A 21,134-nucleotide genomic window follows, 5' to 3' on the forward strand; every position below is an offset into this window, starting at 1 on the left:
CATTTTTTTTATGACTTCATTACCGAAATCATCAATAAATCCAAAGCCATTTGGTTTGATTTATATAAAAAAAACAATATCATTTTTGAAGCTTAATTTATTTTTTTATCGAAGGATCCGAAGTGAATGGGCAATATTTTGATGTCGATGTGGTTGTTTTTTTGAGAGAAAAGTTTAATTTTATCATAATTGAAGGTCTTTTAAGATAATCACACATAGTATAATCTATAATTATTATTAAAATGTTGAAGGCACTTAATTTGGATTAACAACATGAAGTCAACCTTATTTGGTAAAATCAAATAACGTAACGAAAGAGATAAAGGCAAATAATTCATTTCCATATGAGTCAGTGATGATGTATGTTCTACACATATGTACACATATACAAATTCTAACACAACAAGGTAAACAAAAACATGCTTATATAGTTATTTTGGTCAGGAGTTTTATCGCTACCTTCACATGCATCTGCAATAATTCCAAAGCTTATCATTTCGTTACTATGGATTTTTGTAACACATACTTCCGAGCAATTGTCACCTCTTTGTATTATTTGTGTATTTATGGAAACAACGCCAGCCTATCAAATGTACTAATTTCTCGATCTGATACATATGCATAAAAAGTAACGTACTCATGAGCCTGAGCGTTGAAGAAACGTCCTAAACTAAGCATAGCACACATTGTAAGACAAAATTCAACCTTGTTTGCCACATATCTACACAGTCTAAATGTGTTTCTCTAATAATCAATTAGTTGTAAAACTTACATGTATAGTTTAATACGTTCATTCTGATGTCCTTTTTTTATCCAATCAGCTGTGAACATCACACGAAATTAAAAAACAATGTTTGAAAACAAATCACCAATAAATAACAAGTTGGTGCATACATTAAACATATAACTCTGGAGCCTCAAAAAAGGATTGCAAAATTTAATTCCAAATTTCGGAAATCAGGTGATGACATATTTTCTACTTTGAAATACACGTTTTATATCTTAAGAATCCTTATGAATTATGCAAACAACATCATATATCCAGAAAAAAAATAAATATACACTATACGCATGACAATATAATCAACATAGCCCCTAGGTATACAATTGAACAGGTTTCATTTATAGCACATTAATGTTTACTATCATAAGTATGTTTGGATAGCCTGTATAACAAAGGATCAACTCAACTGCACTCAGTGCTTAAAAAACACTGTCCCAAGACACATTTAAAGTGAAAGGTAAAATCAATAAGGAGGAAACAATTTGCAGATTAACATTTCCACAATTCAAATAAGACGCTTCATCTTCACTGTCAGCAAAATCTTAAGAAAACGCACTTTCGTCATTGATAATCACTGAAGCTGATAAAGGTTGCACAGATCCTAGATTCGGAGCCTATTTTCCTTCTGCAGCAAACACACTTTTCGACATGTCGCAATTGTCATGATCATAAAGAGCATTGTATGCATAATTCTGATAAGGTAAAACAAAGGATTTACTCGGTGGTAAAGGCCAACTAGCGACTATTAAAATTATATTTTCGTAAAATAATGGCAATTGATCGACACTATTTCTATGCAGAAAAAAAAACTATTTAATGATTCAAAGTGCAAGAATTACCTTTCCATTATTTTGTTTCATTTTTACAAATCAAATGTCAGAATGAATGATTATTTGCTCGCTGTGATAAATACATCACTAATTCAATCAAACAATACAGACATAAAAACTTATAGTTTAAGAGTTTAAGAGCCTATATCTTCATTGCTTAAAATAACTTAACGTTTACACTGACAAACAAAACTGTAATACATAATGTATTTTTTTAGGCAAACTTACAATTAACAGATTAACAGATAATACCAGATAACACCCATGTTAATTACAATCCATTCGGAGTAAAAACATTCAGACAGCTTTTTAAGCACATTCTCCGAGCATCTCAAGGAACATGATATATGTAACACCAATACACATTATAAAAATCTCACAAACATAATTCTCTGAAAGCCAAAAATTCCTATCATCAGATGTTAAAAGTAGGATGTTTAGCTCTCGTCATATTCCAAGAAACAATATAACCTATAGCAATGTTTTGGTAATTTGTAAATAGTAACATTAATTTGCTGTTATAGTACAGATTAAGTCTTAGCCGTCGTCCTCCGCATCCCGGAGCCATTTAAAAAACTGCAAGACTTGTTTAAGGGCGGTCCCCTTCCCCTCTTGTTCCTCTTCACTCTTCTCCCATTGCAGGAACGCGTCTTCCGAAATTACGTCGTCGTCGTAAAGAATATCGAAAAAGCTTCGTAGTAGACCTGAAATGACTTTTAACGGTTTATAAAACAGTCTTCACTCCGAAAACATGGGACTAGTTATGACTAAAATGCGCTAGTAGACACTCAGCGAAGTATACGATCGAACTGATGGGAATTTCAACGACTATAATAGTATACATGTTGGTTAGTTATAACAACTGTTAGTAAATTAAACAATTAATGCGAATCCTTGTCGAAGAGGAATGTCCAATTTATTAATGTAGAAGTAATTTGAAATGGCTTGCGTTGATAACATATTATTTTCTTAATAAAAATGTATAATAACATTTTAGTTCAAACAAATGAGCAAACATACATGTATACGCAGAACATGCACAAAACAACAGTGTTCATTTGGTCAGGTAAATGACTTGTCCACTAGCTTGTGGCTTATGCGGTTGCGTGCCTTGGTAAAACGACCTGTTTTCGAGAACACTCGCTCCGATGGCACGGATGTCGATGCCACGGACAAAGGCTTCCAGGTCCACACGCACCATTGTTGGGAAAGCTGTTTATTTTCACACCACAATGTCAACGGGTCACCATCGGGTTTACAATGTATGTGCATGTTTGTTAACGCAGTTTTGTACCGCGCAACTTTTAAAAAATTGCACAAGTACTAAATGTAAATATTTTATGCTTTTAAATAACTTTTAATTGATGTTAATTAAATAAATGATTTTAATAAATTGCTTTCGTAAATAAAACTTGCCTCAGGCAACTACTTATAATATTACTACATAAACATTACTACTAGGAATATTAATTTCTGATAAAACAAATCCGACGTTAACTCGATAAGTGTTAATATACGAATGCAATTTTTGATAAAATTATTATTTATGAACCCTTTAGTTTTGCGGGCAAACTGATGGTTAGTGGTTAACAAAACATTAAAATAAGCCGTCCTATATATCAACTGTATGTGTGTATTTGTTTTTCTTTTGACCTTGCGGTCAAGGATAACCAATGAAAGTGCAAGCACTTATTACCAATGGGGTCCTTTGGTTTTTGCTGAAAAGACAGCAAGCAGAAGAGACAGTATTGAGATACAAGGAATCCGGGTGCGATACCCTAGCTCTTTGCGAATAGATCCCTTGGTTCTTTTACGTGCTCAGTGTATAGCACCGATACACGCGAGAATTACCTGGGTTTCATACCAGTACATGTCTAGTTGGGTGGGAAACACTTGAAGCATTTCTGAAATTTCCAGTGCCCCGGCCAGGATTTTAACCAGGGACCTCTGGAATGGTAGACCAGTGTGTTACCACTAGACCACCGCACCACCCATAGACCACCGCACCACCCATGTGTGTCACCACTAAGGCACTGATTTAATGCTTTATTACCGTGTTTGTTGACAGAACAGAACAGAACACAACGTGTGTTCCTTATAAATACAAAACTGACAATATATAAGGTTGATAAGAAAATGCTATGTTGCCGGTCCGAATGTCCGGCCAATAATAGAGCAAAAGTTAATTGATTTCATAGAATTAAAACATGATTATAAAAGAGAGCTATTATGAACTATGAGCAGTAAAAAATATTCGTATTTTTTCTTAACATTCATGAAAAGCTACTGCGCATGCGCACCGAAACTTGCTCATAAGTCTTTTACAGGTAAACGGAAACACTTTCTGCAACTCAGATCGTTGAAGTCGAGGTATTAACAATTCGTTCCCTATCACAATTACGCTTCACAGTGCGTTTTCATTGATTTATATATATTTGTGGCCAGTTTGTTGAAATTTTAAGTTTAATTCTGAGTTGTCATATTTTTTCGCGACCGGGAAATATTTGTCATTGGTATTTTATAAATTCAATAATTGCTTTGTGCTTTAAAAACTTTTTTTTAAAATTATTAAATGGATTTACCACACGTGTTTTGTTGTTTAATGTACTTCTTTGAGCATTAAATAGTTAATTTACATAAATCATTCACTGTCACAATTAAGTGTTAATTATCAGTATTTGAAAACACTTGTTTTAATACCAATTTGCATACCAGTATACAATTCTTTAATTTTTCAGTTAAGAAAATGCATTGTTTTTTACATTTTGGTTTAGTCTAGATGACTTCAAAGACTTTTGGGAATGTCTGAAAATAGGTATAACTACTCCCTGTGGCCAAGATTTTTTTAAATGACTGCTTTTCAAGAATACAGTTAAATAATATTTCCAGTGATGTATCAAGGACTTCCTTTCCAACTTTAAAATATTCATAGAAAATATTATCAATGATACTAATTTATTCCCAATAATTGTATTTCATTTCGTATTTCCTATTTTGTAAATAAACAATTCAACTCTTCAAATATTGCTGACTGTCATGTAATTTGTAGTGTTACGTGTTACATATTCGTTAATATCTACGACTTCGTCACTTATATTTGAAGATAGCTTTTTAAATTGTTCAAAAAGGCATATATTTCAATATTATCATTCATTTTAAAGTAGTCTTTTCACGTTTTGGTAAATTGACACAATAAAAACAGTTGTGTCTGATTCGCAAATTTTCGTTTTAGTTATGATATTTGTGAGGAAACAGTAATACTGAAAATTTGCCATGCTCTAAAATAGCCATTATATGCATCTTTTGACGATTTAAAAACCCGAAAATTATCAACCGTTGCAGCGCGAAACGATTGAATAATTTGGGGATTTTTGTTGTTGTCGTTATATTTTGTGAAACTACGAGGATTGCTTAAATAAAGTAAAAAATATGTAAATCGTCGTATTACCACGGATGGTCGAGTGGTCTACGTGGTAGACTTTTTAGATATAATGTTTACATTTATCAATATAAAGCATTTTATGACAAACTTCAATACATACCTCAATCTGTGAAGAGGCCCCTTTAAGATATTGGTTCCTGTTAAAATTACGCTTATTATATTGTCTGCACTTGTGCTTATAATCCCCTTTTTTCGCTATAAGCATCGAATATATATTATGACCATCTTTTAACAAGTTGTACTTGTTTAAATTCTCAATATATAGATTTCGTTTTCGTTTACATACATTATCAAACCATTTGTTACTTTTGTTTGAAAACTTTGAGCATATGTGCTGTTTTTGAGTATTTTAATTCCATATTTATTTAAGAAAAATGTAAATGTAAATTATGAAAAAATGTTAATCGGTCGACCATTTCATCCAGCGCAAAACCAATTGCTGTAGTTAGTGTTATGATCATAAATTGGTTACTTACTTTGACTATTATTATTTGATTATGGAAAGTGCATGTATGCCATGTATTGAATTATCAGATATATAAAACTATACGGATTATTGGTTTATAATATGTATTGACATGGGGAAAATGTTACTTTAATAGCTCTCTATTGAGGCAGTCAACCGTTGTATTTATTGTTTATTGAAATATAGACACCAGTAGTTTCCATTCGTTGTTTTAGATGAAAATAAAACCTTTAATGCAAAACAAACCAGCTAATCTGCTGTCCGCCCCTCCTTTAATCACATGGAATGATGTTGAATCTTCATATAATTCAGCTTTTCTCAAATTGTGGACTTTTGCCATATCTAAATCTAGAATGTTCCTTTCACAAGTTTTTATTAAGTTTTCATTTGTTATAGACACCGTGCTGTCCCTTTTCAGGTCCTCCCACTTATTATTGGATATATCTGCAGTTCTCATATAAATATCTTCAGCATTTCTCTGCCTTTTTCATTGTTTCATTTCATGTTTATTGTTGGCTTTGTTCAGATATTTTAAATTCAATAAATGAGAGAGACCAAGCTTTTTCTCAATATAAGAAAAACAAATGTGATGACAATGTTAATTATTTTAAAATGTACGTAATCCGACTCAAGACCTAATAGTACAGCCAAGAAAAATGTCATTGCAGAGGCTCTTGAAGAAAATAAAAATGACTCCAAGTCACTTAAGAGAATTCTAAAAAATCTTGGCTTACCATCAAAGAAAGCTGTGTCTTCCTCTAGAGCAAATATTTGTCTTAATATTGACGGGAACATTTGTTTTGACAATGAATCTAAATCTTTTAACACATTTTACACTACTGTTGCCTCAGTGCTTGTTGAGAAACTACCAGCAAGGGTTAATAAATTTGGCAAAATCTTTTGTTACTGCTTTTTATGCAAGATTAGGTGTTACGTTAAATAATTATTCATTTTCACTTGTTACTGAAGGTCAGGTATTTAAATACTTTAATATCTCAGCTCAGTTCAATTAAAGCTACTGGTCTAGATGGTATTCCCTCTCGATTTATTAGAGACGGGGCTCCAGCTATTTCTTATCCGCTTACACATGTTATCAATTTGTCTCTTATACAGGGTATATTCCAGAGGAGTTAAAGTCTGCAAGGGTCATTCCTATTTTTAAGAAAGACGATAAAACAGCTGTTGGCAATGATCGCCCAGTTTCTATTTTAAGCATTGCTTCAAAGGTCTTTGAGAGGGTTGTTTATGAACAGGTAGAGTCCGATTTCAAAGCCAATAAGTTGTTTTATAAATTTCAGTCGGGCTTTCGACATGGCTATTCAACTGATACATGTCTTATCCATCTGACGGACTACATAAGGTTGCAAATGGATAAAGGTCACCTTATTGGTATGGTACTTTTAGACCTTCAAAAAGCATTTGATACAGTGGACCAGCTTAAACACAAGCTACATGTTACTCAAAATAAGCTAATTAGGTTTGTTCTTTATCTTGACGCCAGGTCACATGTCGGTCCACAACACTTCTTCATTGGTTATCTGTCAGCAAACGTGTTGCCCAGATTATCCTTTGTCATGTTTTCAAGGTCAAAAATGGTTTAGCTCCTGATAATATGGAAGAGTCGTTTATCTCCCAGGATTCTGTCTATTCATATAAGACAAGGTCATGTAGTAGGGCTGTTTTTGCAGTTCCAAAGGTCAAAGGTTTTGGTTCCAAGTCCTTCTGTTTCTTGGTTGCTCCTTGTGGAACAGACTACCAGCTGACATATACAGTATAAGATGGTTACTTTCATTCAAAATAGCTGTGAAAAAGTACCTGATGGACAGTTTATAGTTTTATCATTTTCATATCATTATTATCTATGTATCATTAATGTTTCGTTATAGGAATATTTTAATCAGTTCATCTAGATCTAGTCATTCGATGATATTTTTTTTATAATTTCTGAAGTTGTGATATTGTTTTTATCAGCTTTCATTTAATTGATATAAAATTATTTTATTAGGTTTTAAGGACATTGTGTAATTTGTAAGTTTGTGTCTTAATTTAATGTACTTTCTTGCTTTTTTAAACTCTTAAATGTATTTCTGTATATTCCTTTTTAGTCTATTCCCAACTGTGATTACAAAATGCCAAATTTAGATGTGTACTGTGATAATAAAATTAGGTCATTTATCTGTGATATCATTCCATTTTTCAATGTGTACTTATATGAATTTTATAATAAGATTAGTCTTTAAAAACTACTTTTTGTTAGTTAAAAGCTTTCTATGTCATGCCAACAGCACTAAAGGACCACAATGGAAATAAGAGTTGCTCTTTTTTGTGTTATCCTTGGTGTTGGTGTGCATGTCATGGTTTATTTATTCTCATGTGTTCTACGATTCTGTATTATACATGTTGTTTTAAATGTCCATGTATGTGTATTCCATGCCGAAATAAATCAATAAATCAATCAATCAATTGTTTTGTTTGCCTTTGTTAGAATATTTATGTTTAATATGGAAAAAGGTTTATCTTCGTTTACAAGCTCTTCAAAAAGAATTTCAGAGTTATTAAAATTAACCATTTTTATTTTAGAAGAAGAATTGCAACGTTAAGTTACGCGTTAAAGCTGTTTGACCAACGTGAATTTATCGGCTGATCAAATTATGGTGCGTTAGGATAAAATACCGACGTTAAGCTTAAAGGTCATGTTATCTTTACGGAGCGTCAGCAACTGGGCACCGATTGTTACGAAACAGGAAACATGCAAGCAGTCCGCTTTCCCAGCCGTTGAAAACGAACATATATCACACAGTTATAAAATGCGAACTTGCAATTGACTAGCTTGTATTTTTGAGTGAAACTAATTAATAATTATTATAAATCAGAATACAAATAGGTATATTATAAAAATTGGTAAGGTGCCACACATAATCCGTAACTTCAGTCTTATTGCAACAGTGTGAGTATTCAAGACATCAATTTAAGTACTGTTGAAATTTGAAATGCTTATTCAATTATATAAGTTATAATATTAACTTTTTACCTTAAATAAAAAGGAAATAGTGTACTTTTCATGGCGGAAAGAGTAGGGAAAACATTTCTTCTACAAGTGCAGTCAAATCATAACATCTGGTTTAATAACCGACCTCCTGAGAAAACTTGACCTACCCTGGTTTAACAACAGACGTCATTAGAGAATGATACGTACCTTGTGGGTTTTTGAGTTGTGTGATAAGCAACTGCAGCGCATACAAGGCCTGCAGTTCAGACTCTGGTTGATGGCCAAAGTACTTCTGCAGAAGGTCACTACGGGCGCTCAAATCCTTTGGGTCCAACCTCTCCTTGCCTTTCTGACCTGCAACAGTAGCAAAGGTAGATGGAAGAAATATCAGGGCATTGTTTTTATTTGTCGAACAAAAATGAAGACGAGGCCCTTAGCAAGTAGACATGTATTGACTTGTCTTTATTGTCCATGCAATAGGTGTTTGTTTGTTATTATTGTTTGCTGTGGTTTTGTTGTTGTTGTTGTTGTATTTTGTTATGTTGTTTTGTTTGTGGATGAAATTGATCTGTAGAGATATATCATACACATTTTTGTCAGATTCAATATCATTAATAAAATTACACAAAACAAAATACATTATATAAATTACAACTGGTTGATTGTCTGAACCAATTGATTGTTGTATACAATCATTGTCCACACTTACGTCAGTTAATCGTTATACTAAATGAAAAGGAAAAAATAAACGTTAACAACTTCTTAGGTAATTCTAATTGATCCTACATAAATTATGGAAACACAAAACCTTAATTAAATAAATAATTAATTACATGTCTCCATCACCACTCACCTTTAATTGAGCTAGTACACACTGCAGTCATAAGACCGCGGATGAACGTCTTCGACTTTATTGCTGATTCTTGGACGTTGAGGTCTATCCACTCAACCACTACCTCATTATTGATTCGCTTCTCTACGATAAGCTCGTGAAGTTTCTCCGAAATCTGGGGGACTGGCAGCCCAGTGGTCGAGTTGGATGAGACAAAGTCATATCCCTTTGTGAGCTCCAGACCCTGACCAAGAAAAGATGACAACGTCAGATATGGTACCACGCACAATGTCTAAGTGGGTAGATAGCACTATCACTCATTCAAGATTAACATTTTGGAAACACCTCAAAGTAGAAAATTACATTACCCACCTTACTTGGTTTACCACAATTCCTCACTTCGAATAGATTCAGAAAAATCAAATAAACACATGATAATATTGATTGAAAAATTAATAACTAGTTAATTTGAAATTTGCAATTGAATTAAACTTTTTTTATTCAAAACAGTCTTGTTCACTTTTTGACAAAATGACAATAGTAAAAACAAATCTACAACAGTCACAAAAGCATGTATGCGATATACTTAAGCAAGCACACTAAAACTTCTGAAATGTTTATCGGTTACCCTTTAAGCAAAAACGTGTATGACCAACTAACTTTCAATTGCGAAAGCATGCGTATAGTAGTGTCAAGTCGGTTGCTCCTACTTCTTAAGGTCAATCAATTGTTCAAACCCAAGGAAAGGCATTTTTTGTTTTATGTTTGGTTCTTGTTATTATTGTTATTTTGAATTATTTCAAATGCATCAGTTTTTGTTAGTAAATTCAAATAAAGGTTGTGTTTTTTATTTTAAAAATTGTAAACAAATCCCTTAAGGAGAGAGTTCAAATGGTAACATAACGGAATAGCAGAGTCATAATCACAAGTGAGGTTAATAATATAGTGAATAAAACATTAAAATCTCTTTTCTGTATAATAAAAACGGATTTCATTACTAATTTTCTTTTCAGACTTGATATTTATTAATAACATGTTATGGCATTGTCTTCGTTCTGCACACTGGTCATTGAAAAAGCTGTAAGGTAAAAAACACAAATTCGCATACTACTATTTTGGATCAATACATTTTTGCATAATGTTATCTACACAAGCAGGGAATAGCTAAAAGTTCTGTGCTTATTTTGATTACTCAACTAAAACATTGTTACCTGTGTAGTTGGAGGTGTATTTGGTTTCTGCGGCTTTGAGAAGTACACAGCTGGGTTGTGGGCCTGATAAGGTACGTGTGCGAGGTACATACTGGACTGGTTTGTGGGAATAGCACCGGGGTTCGTCGGTCCCGGCATCTGCTGAGTCATTTGGAATGGCACCGCCTAAAACATCATCCCAAACAGCAGCTGAACAGAGCTTATTTAGTACACCACATAAGTAAAAGCAGCAAATGTAGCAAAGTTGTGCAAGGGGTGACACTTCCGCGCGCGTCTTGATTGACAGTATATTAAGTTGTAAAAAAGCAAATTTGTTGAATTGATATCATCCACCCAAAATAAATTGTGTGACATACGAACGGGCGGACAACGTTAATTCTATATATCTCCGCTTTTTGTAGGGGATAATAAGTTATTTACAAATGACCTATCTTAGGAGGAAGAATGGGTAAAATAATTGTTTCCACCTATTTCTCCATTCTACAAAGTAGAGTACTCAAACTGTAATTGTATATATTATACTAAATATCTCAGTGACATGCACCTCTACATTCAGACATAAAATGGGTTATTGTCTCAGTTTTTGTTTCTTTTAAATGCATCTTCCGTCGAACAGTATTGATAAAAGGGGCCAATCGAAATAAAGAAATGCCCCTCCGTTTATCAGGTACATAAACAAATTGTTTAGGTCCTTATATATATAATAACAGATTATTATATTTCATTATATATATCTAAACATGTGCGTGGATGATCGAGTGGTCTAGGCGGGAGGCTTTTGACTCCAGGACTCCAGAAATCTAGGGGTCAGTGGTTCGAGCCCTGTTGAGGGTTACTTTTTTTTAAAATTGTATTCTTGTTTTTTACTGGATATTTTTAGTTCAAATGTTTAAATTTATCAATATAAAGCATTTAAAGCATTTAATGCCAAGCTTCAATACATGCCAAAATCTTTTGGACGGCCCCTTTAAAGGGACCTATTCACGTTTTGGTAAATTGACAAAATTGATACAAAAAATGTTTCAGATTTGCAATATTATTCGTTGTAGGTACGATATCTACGAGGAAACAGTAATACTGCACATTCTCTATGCTCTTAAATTTCCAATATACGCATCTTTTTATGATCAAAACCCTGAAAATCATCACTTACTACATGAGCAAGGATAAACGACTGGTTTAGGTGTGCTAATCTTTTTATTCCGATTGTCAGTGGTTCGAGCCCTGTTGAGGATTTTTTTTATTCAGGAACTGTTTATTTCCAATGTTTACATTGATCAGTTTAAAGCATTAATGGCAAACTTCAATACATGACAACATCTGTTAAAAGGTCCCTTTAATGGCATCATTTAAACAAATACTAACGTTTGCGTTTAATAAAGTGACATGCTGTTGGTACATCTGGGCTTGTGGAATGTTCATCTGATTGCTTGGGGCACTGAATCGTGGACGCATTTGTGAGCAAGGATTGCTATAGTTATATAAAGGCTGCAAAAAAAATGCAACATTTAATTCTAAAACAGAACAGACAAATTTGTTTATAATAATTTTTAATTTCCAACAACTACCACAAAGTGTCTTCTTACTTTAAAATAAATTTATTATTGCAATGACATAATGTACCCTTTTGGATTCTACTTAGAATGCACTTTAATTCCTTTGCAAGATGGCAACCAATGAGTACAATTATATAATTCATAAGAGCATAGATAGAAAACTATTACACAAGTTTTTATTTTTAAGAATATTCTTGCATCAAAACAAACGTTTGTCAATATTTATATAATTAACATTTATTCCTAATTTACAGCTGACAGGAAAATGAATCGTTCTTAATCATATCGTTTAGTGCATTTGATGATCAGGACTTTCAGAAAATCTTGTACCGAAAATCACATATTATAGATGATTTAAGACTTATATTTGTACAACAGTTTTCACTATTCATCCATTCAGTCTTTGTTGCATAGAGTACATAAAGGAGTGTTCTCAAGTAATCTAGGCTACAGACAAAATTCTTTTGGACGAATACTCGTTAAATTTTATCTCTGATAATGATATCGCATTAGGTGTGCTTACCTGGCTGTTTGCGCCCAAAGCCGGCATGCCATGTGGCCTCAGTGGAGGACGGTGCATGCTGTACTGGTTGTGTTGGGGGTGGCCAGGCTGCATTGAGAATTGGAGACTTGGAGCTGTAGCATTGGCTTTGCCTGGAATCTAGGCACATACGAACAATATTCGTGGTCTATGAACTTTGCAAAAGCAATGTTGAGGATAAAAAGATCTTAAACACATTCAACATTAACATGTTTGTTGTGAATTTACCGTTTAAAGAGAAATTGTTTACTAATAAACACGATACATGTTACAGAGGTGGTGACTATTAAACATATGATCTGTACTTTTAGTTTTTTGTTGTAGATATTACAACCGCAATTTGGGTAATATATCCAATGGTAAAGTATCTGTTTCCCAAATTCACTAAAAAACGTTCCCTAATGATGGGAATTGATGACTTTGACTTTTTTACCTTTATAAATATTCAAGTTCTTTAAGAAATAATGTGAACCTGTCTCCGGGCAGGGTTTGACCACAATGTCAAACAAACTTGGTACTGGACCACTGTCTTATCATGTAACATACAAACTATCAAAGCTCTTGGACTTGTGGGTCCATAGAAAATTTTAAAAGTTCTCTTCTAGCTGAGTCTTTAAAATTCATGTCATACTGGGGCCCTTCCAGATCCTATGGCATAATTGGAGCAAACTTTTCAGAAAAACAGTATATGTTTTTACGCATAAAATATAAATCCCATGACTTTTGCGGTTTAAGATATGTTAAAGTAATTTACTATAAATATCTATATAAATCATGTTGCTCCTAAGGCGAAGCCAGTTTTGAACACAGAAGCATGCTTTAAACAAACTTAGTAGATGACGATGTTAAACATCAAATTTTAACCCAAGTCCATTGCGGTTAAAGAGTTTGTTTTATTTTTAAAATTAACTTTTAGATTCGATGTCCTACATAAACAGCAGACCGGAACAATATGAACAACATTGAACGAAGTTCATCCAAGACCATTAATATGACGTTTCATTTAACTCTGCAAAAGTCGTTTAAAAAAGTTTACTTATGGACGACAAATGACGGTCCAACACCACCCATATGTATAGCTCAAGTGATATTAAAATAAGCAACTATATAAACCTCAATATCGTAGCCAAGGTTTACTATAAAATTTATATATTTGTTAATGTATTTATTGAATCACTATAATATGTTATATATGTAATGGCTTGATCAAAGCATGTATACTAATAATATAGAATTATTACAATACATACTGGAATTGTAAAATTAGTAACGTATAAGCATCATTTCAGTAATCGTGCAATGGTATAATATGCGGAATAAATTGGAGGTTCGAAATCAAGATACAACATCATCAATTATCAGACAAAATGTACATCGTGCGAATGTAAAGTTATTTTATAAGCGTATTTAACAGTTTGCTTAAATCAACATACCTGGTAAATATGTTCTATTACTTCATCACTTCCGTCGCAAGCAGTCGTAAAAGTTCCTATTTTCTGATCGTCCTTGAAAAGTTCCACTAATTTTAGGTTACGAACGAACTCATATTCCTTAATATTGGTTTCCTGTCTACACCTTGCATTGTTGTCTTTTACAAAATCGATAGTCTTTATATTTCTCTTAAGTGCTACAAATAAATGGCGATAATGCTTTTTATTTTGTAACTCATCTAAAAGTTCCTTTTGCATCCGTAAAACTAGTTTTTGCTCCTTACATTTAAGTTCCGTTTCATCCAGAATGTCCGCATTTTGTTTGTGTAATTCATCACTTTCTTTTTCTGCTTTCGTTATCAATAACTTTAATTGATCAACTAACTCTATGTGAAGTTTATTGATCTCCTTCGCAGAGCTTGATCTAAATGTATCATTCATTCGTCGGTTTTCGTCTATGGTTACCATAGTGCGATCGATTTCATCGTCCAACTCTTGCAATGTAGACAAACGTTTATTCATGTTCTCTGCGTCATGCAGGATATTGTTCAAATCAACCACTGAGTCAAGACAAGATGCATGATTTGAAATAACGCAACGCCCACAAATACAGGCATCATGTTTCACGCAATAAAGCGACTGGTTTTCATCAGAGTGGTCTTTACACGTCTGCTTATGAATATCAGAATCGACTGGCGATTTCAATCCTGTACCAGTTGTTATTTCAGTTTTAAAATTCGAAATTATAGTTTTTTTATTTACGTCTTCAATTGGGAATATAATATGGGTACGGAACATTTTTGCTCTCGTATGATTCCTAAAACATGTATCACACAGTTTGCACTCACAGTTTTCGCAAATCCCTACAACCTTATCAGCAAAGCAGATTCCACATTCTACTGTCATTGCCTCCATTTTCTGAAGTGAAGATTAGGCTGAATTTTGAAAAGCGATGTCAAATTTGAAAAATTAATATAAACAAGAGATGTGTTAGTCAGAACAAAATGCCCCCTAGAACGCCGCTTTGAACACATATATTTGACCTTTGACCTTGAAGGATGACCTTGACTTTTCACCACTCAAAATGTGCAGCTCCATATGATACACATGCATGCAAAATATCAAGTTGCTATCTCCAATAGTGCAAAAGTTATGGGCAATGTTAAAGTTTTTGGACGTACGGACAGACTGACTGTCGGACTGACCTGACGAACAGTTCAACTGCTATATGCCACCCTACCGGGAGGCATAACAAGAGCTGTCAGAGGACATCGCGCTCGACTATTCGAGTGCCTGACAGTATAACGTAAGCCATCAAACGTATATTAAATACCACAAATAAGAGTCAATGGGCATTATTTTGTCAAAACACAATAGCCAAATAGGATGGCTTTTTAATTTTTGAATGTAACATTAGCGAGTCTCTAATACTTGACATAGGAAAAAATTACATATTTATTTCTAATATACTTTCAGCATGGAGTCAAGTCACAAATATGTTAGAGCAAAAAAGCAATGATAAAACAATTTTATGAAATAATAAAAACATAAACGTAAATAATAGCACATTTTTTATAACGACTTGTTTGAAAAGAGCATTAAATATGTCGATCAATTATTTGATTACCGAATAAACGATTTTTATTCTTTTGATAATATATGCTACTTGTATGAAATCCCTGCAACAGACTTCCTGATGTATTACTCGCTTATAAAAAGTGTTTCATCACATATACAAAAAAAATATAAACACAAACAACACGCAAAACATTAGAACCACATTTCTCGAAAAACTCACAACAAAATACAAACTGAACAAACTATTATACAGATCACAAATAAATAATATCATAAACGAACCATCCAAAATCCCAGATAAAATGGCAAAATATATTCCAAGAGCATGAATTAAACTGGAAATAAATATTCCTTATGTCATACAAAACAACAATCGACATAACACTTAGAAACTTTCAGTTCAAATACATAAATCGCATAATCGCGACCAATAAATATCTTTTTAAATGCAAATTATGCAACTCTAACTTATGTGATTTCTGCGGTGAAAATATCGAAACTATAGAACATCTTTTTTGGGAATGCAAATACATCCAACCTATCTGGAATCAGTTGACATCCTTTCTTGGCCAACAACAACTAAACGTTAAACTATCCTTCTTAAATTTAGTTTTGGAACCAACACACTAAAATCAATAGACAGTAATAATATTGTGAATTTCATCCTTATATTAATGAAATATTGTATCTTTAACATGAAATACAGAAAACAAATACCACATTTTTATTGTTTTATGCATAGCCTGAAACTAAAGATTCATATTGAGAAAGAAATAGCCCTCAGTAATTATAAATTGCATATTTGTGAACAACAATGGAATCAAATAAAATTTTCATAAAGCTTGTCCACTTATATACTTTTAACTTTGTTAGCTTATCATTTCATATATTCCTTTTACTATTGTTTTCCTTTTATAAATTTTATAACATCATCGGTTTTATATAACATAACACATACTGTTTACTATGATAGAATTAAACAAACCAAGGTCGAAAAAATTATTAGGCATATTTGCTGTATACTCTGTTAGAACCATTATCTGCAAATAAAATATATGTGTGTATACAATATATGCTTTAAAATGAATTAAAAAAATAACGTAAGCCATCATGGGGAAATTGTTCAAATTATTCAATAAGATCAAGATAATAGTTCAGGTATATTTTCCACAATCTATTGAACATTTATAAAGACATAAAACAAACTAACAAGATTTTATTTCAAGTTTGATAGCAATAGCTTGGGTGGTAAGTTTGGACAGTCCTTTAAAATAAAGTAGATAAATAAAAAAATAAATATTAATGTTTCAAAGAAAAAAATATTCATTTTTGGTTGGGTAGGGGGGGGGGAGAGAGAGGGGGGTATAATGTGGGTGTGGCCATTTATTAGACGATCTTTCAAAATTAAAAAAAGGAAAAAAACGATTATTTTTTTTTTGTTGTGGGGGGGACGCATGCATTCTGGGTTGGGGCGTGGGGTATTGTTTTGGTGGAATCCATTGTGGTATTCATGTAAGTGTTGTTTTGTCTAAGTATTAATAACATCTGATCATAAATAAAGAAGTTATGGCAATTTAACTAAAATGTATTCTTTTGACCTTGAGAGTCAATGTCATTCAAAGGTCAAGGTCAAATTGAACTTGCCAGATACAGTACTCTCATGATAGTAAGAGCATATTTGAAGTTTGAAAGCAATAGCTTTGATACTTTAGAAGTCAAGTGGATCTAAACACAAAATTTAACAAAATATTCAGTTACTAAGACAAAAAGGGTCATAATTCTTACAAAATTATTGATACAGTTGTCTGCTCTTGTTTATAGATTGGGGTTATGTTCGTAAAGAAGTTTGCAAAATATCAAAGCAATATGCCAAGGGACATTGAAAATATTGAGGTGGTACGCAAACTTTAACATAGATTTATCAATAATATGCATATTCTACATGGAAAAAGGGCCATAATTCTTACACAATGCTTGATACTGTTGTCTGCTCTTGTTTATAGATTAGGGTCATGTTTGTAAAGAAATTTGCAAAATATAAAAGCAATATGTCAAGGGACATGGAAAATATTTGAGGTGGTACGCAAACTTTAACATAGATTTATCAATAATATGCATATTCTAAATGGAAAAAGGGCCTTAATTCTTACAAAATGCTTGAAACAGCTGTCTCTCTTTTTTGTAGATTGGGGTCATGCTGGTAAAGAAGTATGCATAATATAAAAGCAATATGGCAAGGGACATAGGAAATATTTGGGGTGGTACGCAACTTTAACATTTGCACGCTCACGCCGACGCCGGGGTGAGTAGGATAGCTCCACTATATATATTTCATATATAATAGTCGAGCCAAAAATACAAGGATATCTAGATTGTCTAACAGTAGTTGGTATTGGTATCTCTTATTTTTAATTTTAAACATGTTTCTCATTCTGAACAAATGATTGAAGTACTTTCCAGATAATTATCTAAGAATGCAATCAAATCTCACAATAAGGTCTTAAATCGAAAACCACAATCACGTCTGAAATTGAAATTGTATATACCTCGCAAATAAGTTCGCTATATATATTCCTTGTATAAGACGTTAAATAAATGGCGTGTTCATAAATAACAATATATAAGGTACCCTTATATACCTTAATTCGTGTTAATATCGGATAAAAAAGGGTATGGAGATACACGTGTTTAAAGTGGGAACCCCATGACCTATGTCTAAATCAGAGACCCCGTAACTGGTCATATGTGTGAATATATATATATATATATATATATATATATATATATATATATTTAACACATCTTCTGTTATAGCGTATATAAATTCTCTCCAAAACAGTGCGATCGACTTCTTTCGCTTCAGAATTATAATATTTTAATACATACATCTTCTTTAATACAATAATGTACATTTGTTCACAGTCGCCCGATATAAGGACAACAAAGACATTTTTGATGTTGAAGATCTGAAGATGATAAACAGTATATGTAAACAGTTACTTAAAGCTGACATTAAAACTTTAACCTCAATATTAACTTGAACCCAAATCTTAAGCTACGTGTTCATCGATTGTGATGTGTTGGGAATTCGACATTAAATGCTCACAATTGATACATGTATACATCGAAACTAAACAGCTGTATTATACAATGAAAATAGGATTCAAGAATGATAGGAAACACAGTTTTGATGTCTGATATTTTAGGGTAAAAACACAACCATTTTACCATCCCTAAACCGTTTCCAACCCCTGTGATGTTAACACTACATTATATGTCAACGCTTTGAACAGTGAGGTCGCCAGTTCCTAAAAATCAACGTTCCGACAAAATGCATTTTATTCAACACTTTCAAACAAAATTATTACTAATAATACTTATTACTAATTACTAATACATAAACAAATTGTTTATGATCCGATTATCGGATTATATAATAATATATTTTTTTATATATCTTGGTTTAAACTACCATTTGTACCAGACAGTGCCTTCCATATAAATCCTGTACGGGACAGCTACATGGGCAACTCGATGAGAACACCGGGTAAAGTGCATTTGCATAAATTGTTATCTCGGATTAACCAATGTGGATCACACAGGCTAAATCGAAACAATACTTTGCATAGGACGCTATCATTATATTTTTTTTTCAAAAGACTATATTTCCACTGAAAAAATGAAAATGTCATCACAGTTCAGCTTCTTTGCACAGGTAAATCCGAGATAACAACGAATACACGTTCGCGTCTCCGGGTTTTCACAAAAACGGGTCAATTATTGTGTTCTCTTCCTTGTCATTGTTTTAATAAAGTATTAATGTATTATGAAGTAATTTGACAGTAAAAGTGTGTTCTGTAATGAAGTCACCTGCTGTCACGTGATTCGTCATTGGAGAATATTGTCATTGGAGAAACTGAACGAGCGTTGAACTCATAAACAATCACTTATATTTAGAAACTGACTATAGATCAAGGTGCGCGCAGAATCGATTCATGTTCGATATAAACGTCGGTCGCTGTTTAAAACCACTGATTATTTCGCTATTGGCGAATATCGTCATTGGAGAAACTGTTCGGTCAATCAAATCATAAACACTCATTTATATTTATCTTCGACTATACATTAAGGTGAGCGCATGATCGAGCTTGAAGTAATCTGTCTAAAACACTATATTCAATATTTACGTCGGTCGCTGTTGACAAACATTTATTATTTCGTTAGTGATTACAACTTACGACCTCACTGTATTTATAAATGTTATGATAACGAGCAAGTACATGAATTATTATTCATGTAATAAATATAAATAATTTCATGTAGTAAATTCGTTGAAATAAGTAACATACCGTTGAAGTGATCCTGTATAATTGTTATCTAATAATAAATGTAACAAAAATGTAGAATTGGTTAAAGCGAAAGTGCATTTTCTAAAAATAAAAAGTCATAATAACGGGCGATAACTGAACACGAAATAAATCAGAGACGACAGTACACTTAATTGTACTATTGATCAGAGAATTACAACACTCTGGTACCCGATTTGTAGTTAACAAAACAGTTTGAAAAGTCTCGCATTAATGATTTGAATATAGCGTAATTATATTGGTTAGCTCGTTATAATTCCAGTCTTTCCAGCAGGCCTTAACAAAAAACTAGGAGAAAACTAGGAAAAAAATAGAAGGGTTTATGAAAACCTAGGAGTCATATCATAACAAATCTTGATGTTCAAAACATAGTTCTAATAGCAATCAATCCTTACAAATGGTTGACTTGGTATATCTTGTTGTTTTGGATGGTCTCAGACCGGTATCATATAATCTTTCAACCATCTGTGAATAGTTGGGAATGCCAGGCATAGGTTTCGTATCAATGTTGATTTAGCTCTCCTGGTAACGTACTTCTGGATGAAGGCACTGTACCCCTCGCACCACTGTACCATGAAGAGTAAGCTTTGTTTAAAGGTTAATTGATACTGCTTGGTATAATTTAACCATAACAATTTTTAGTTGTCTGTTTTCCTGGGTCAATATACGACAATGTTTCTTGTGTGTCTACACCAATATCCAATTTATCAATATGGACCAAGTTCTTGCTGTCATGTATATCAATAATTGTGTAGCTTGCGTCCATTTTTTTCCCTAAAACATCATACTTGACGAATCTCAGCAAAAACGACTTCAAGACGTCAGACATATCAGAATACAGAAGATTAGTGAGTGAGTGGTTCCTGCTTATGGAATTGTTTGTGAAATAGTTAAAACAGTGGCCTTACCAAAAACTGTATTTGTGCCTTGCATTCCTTTCCAGAGAGCAGCTTACAAATCCTTTTTCAGCTGGGTATACATATGTTTTTCTTAACTTTTGGGGGCAGATCTTTCATGAAGTACTTGCACAGTGCTTCCCCGTGCTTTCCAATACGCTAAAAAGCTGGTATAAGTGTTAGGCAACGGCATTATACGTGGTGGACAAACA

General features: G+C 32.9%; 1 protein-coding gene across 4 annotated transcripts; it reads right to left on the reverse strand.

Moving 5' to 3' along the window:
* Positions 1–320: 320 nt before the first annotated feature.
* On the reverse strand, positions 321–20,123 carry LOC127841736 (uncharacterized). Of its 4 annotated transcripts, none has more exons than XM_052370779.1 (8): positions 20,009–20,123; positions 14,085–14,999; positions 12,634–12,771; positions 11,920–12,042; positions 10,555–10,719; positions 9,365–9,587; positions 8,719–8,865; positions 321–2,318 (listed from the first exon to the last, which is right to left on the reverse strand). In XM_052370779.1, the coding sequence occupies exons 2-8, from the start codon at positions 14,994–14,996 to the stop codon at positions 2,152–2,154; spliced, it is 1,875 nt and encodes a 624-aa protein (XP_052226739.1). In that variant the 5' UTR covers positions 14,997–14,999; positions 20,009–20,123; the 3' UTR covers positions 321–2,151. The 4 variants fall into 4 exon arrangements, with proteins under 4 accessions (XP_052226739.1, XP_052226740.1, XP_052226741.1 ...); XM_052370780.1 differs by having other exon boundaries at positions 14,085–15,016; positions 20,009–20,088; XM_052370781.1 differs by lacking the exon at positions 20,009–20,123 and having other exon boundaries at positions 12,634–12,720; positions 14,085–15,016.
* Between the last annotated feature and the right edge of the window lie 1,011 nt (positions 20,124–21,134).

Source organism: Dreissena polymorpha, chromosome 8, assembly GCF_020536995.1.
Source record: "Dreissena polymorpha isolate Duluth1 chromosome 8, UMN_Dpol_1.0, whole genome shotgun sequence".
In the NCBI taxonomy this organism is placed as follows: Eukaryota; Metazoa; Mollusca; class Bivalvia; order Myida; family Dreissenidae; genus Dreissena; species Dreissena polymorpha.

Bases quoted from the DNA above. Each gene is read 5' to 3' on its own strand.
- LOC127841736 (XM_052370779.1), bottom strand. From the start codon at position 14,996: ATGGAGGCAATGACAGTAGAATGTGGAATCTGCTTTGCTGATAAGGTT. The intron at 12,043-12,633 runs GTAAGCACACCT...TTTTTTTTGCAG, and splicing joins CTTTGGGCGCAAACAGCCAG to CCTTTATATAACTATAGCAA. The intron at 2,319-8,718 runs GTACGTATCATT...AAGTCATTTCAG, and splicing joins ACAACTCAAAAACCCACAAG to GTCTACTACGAAGCTTTTTC.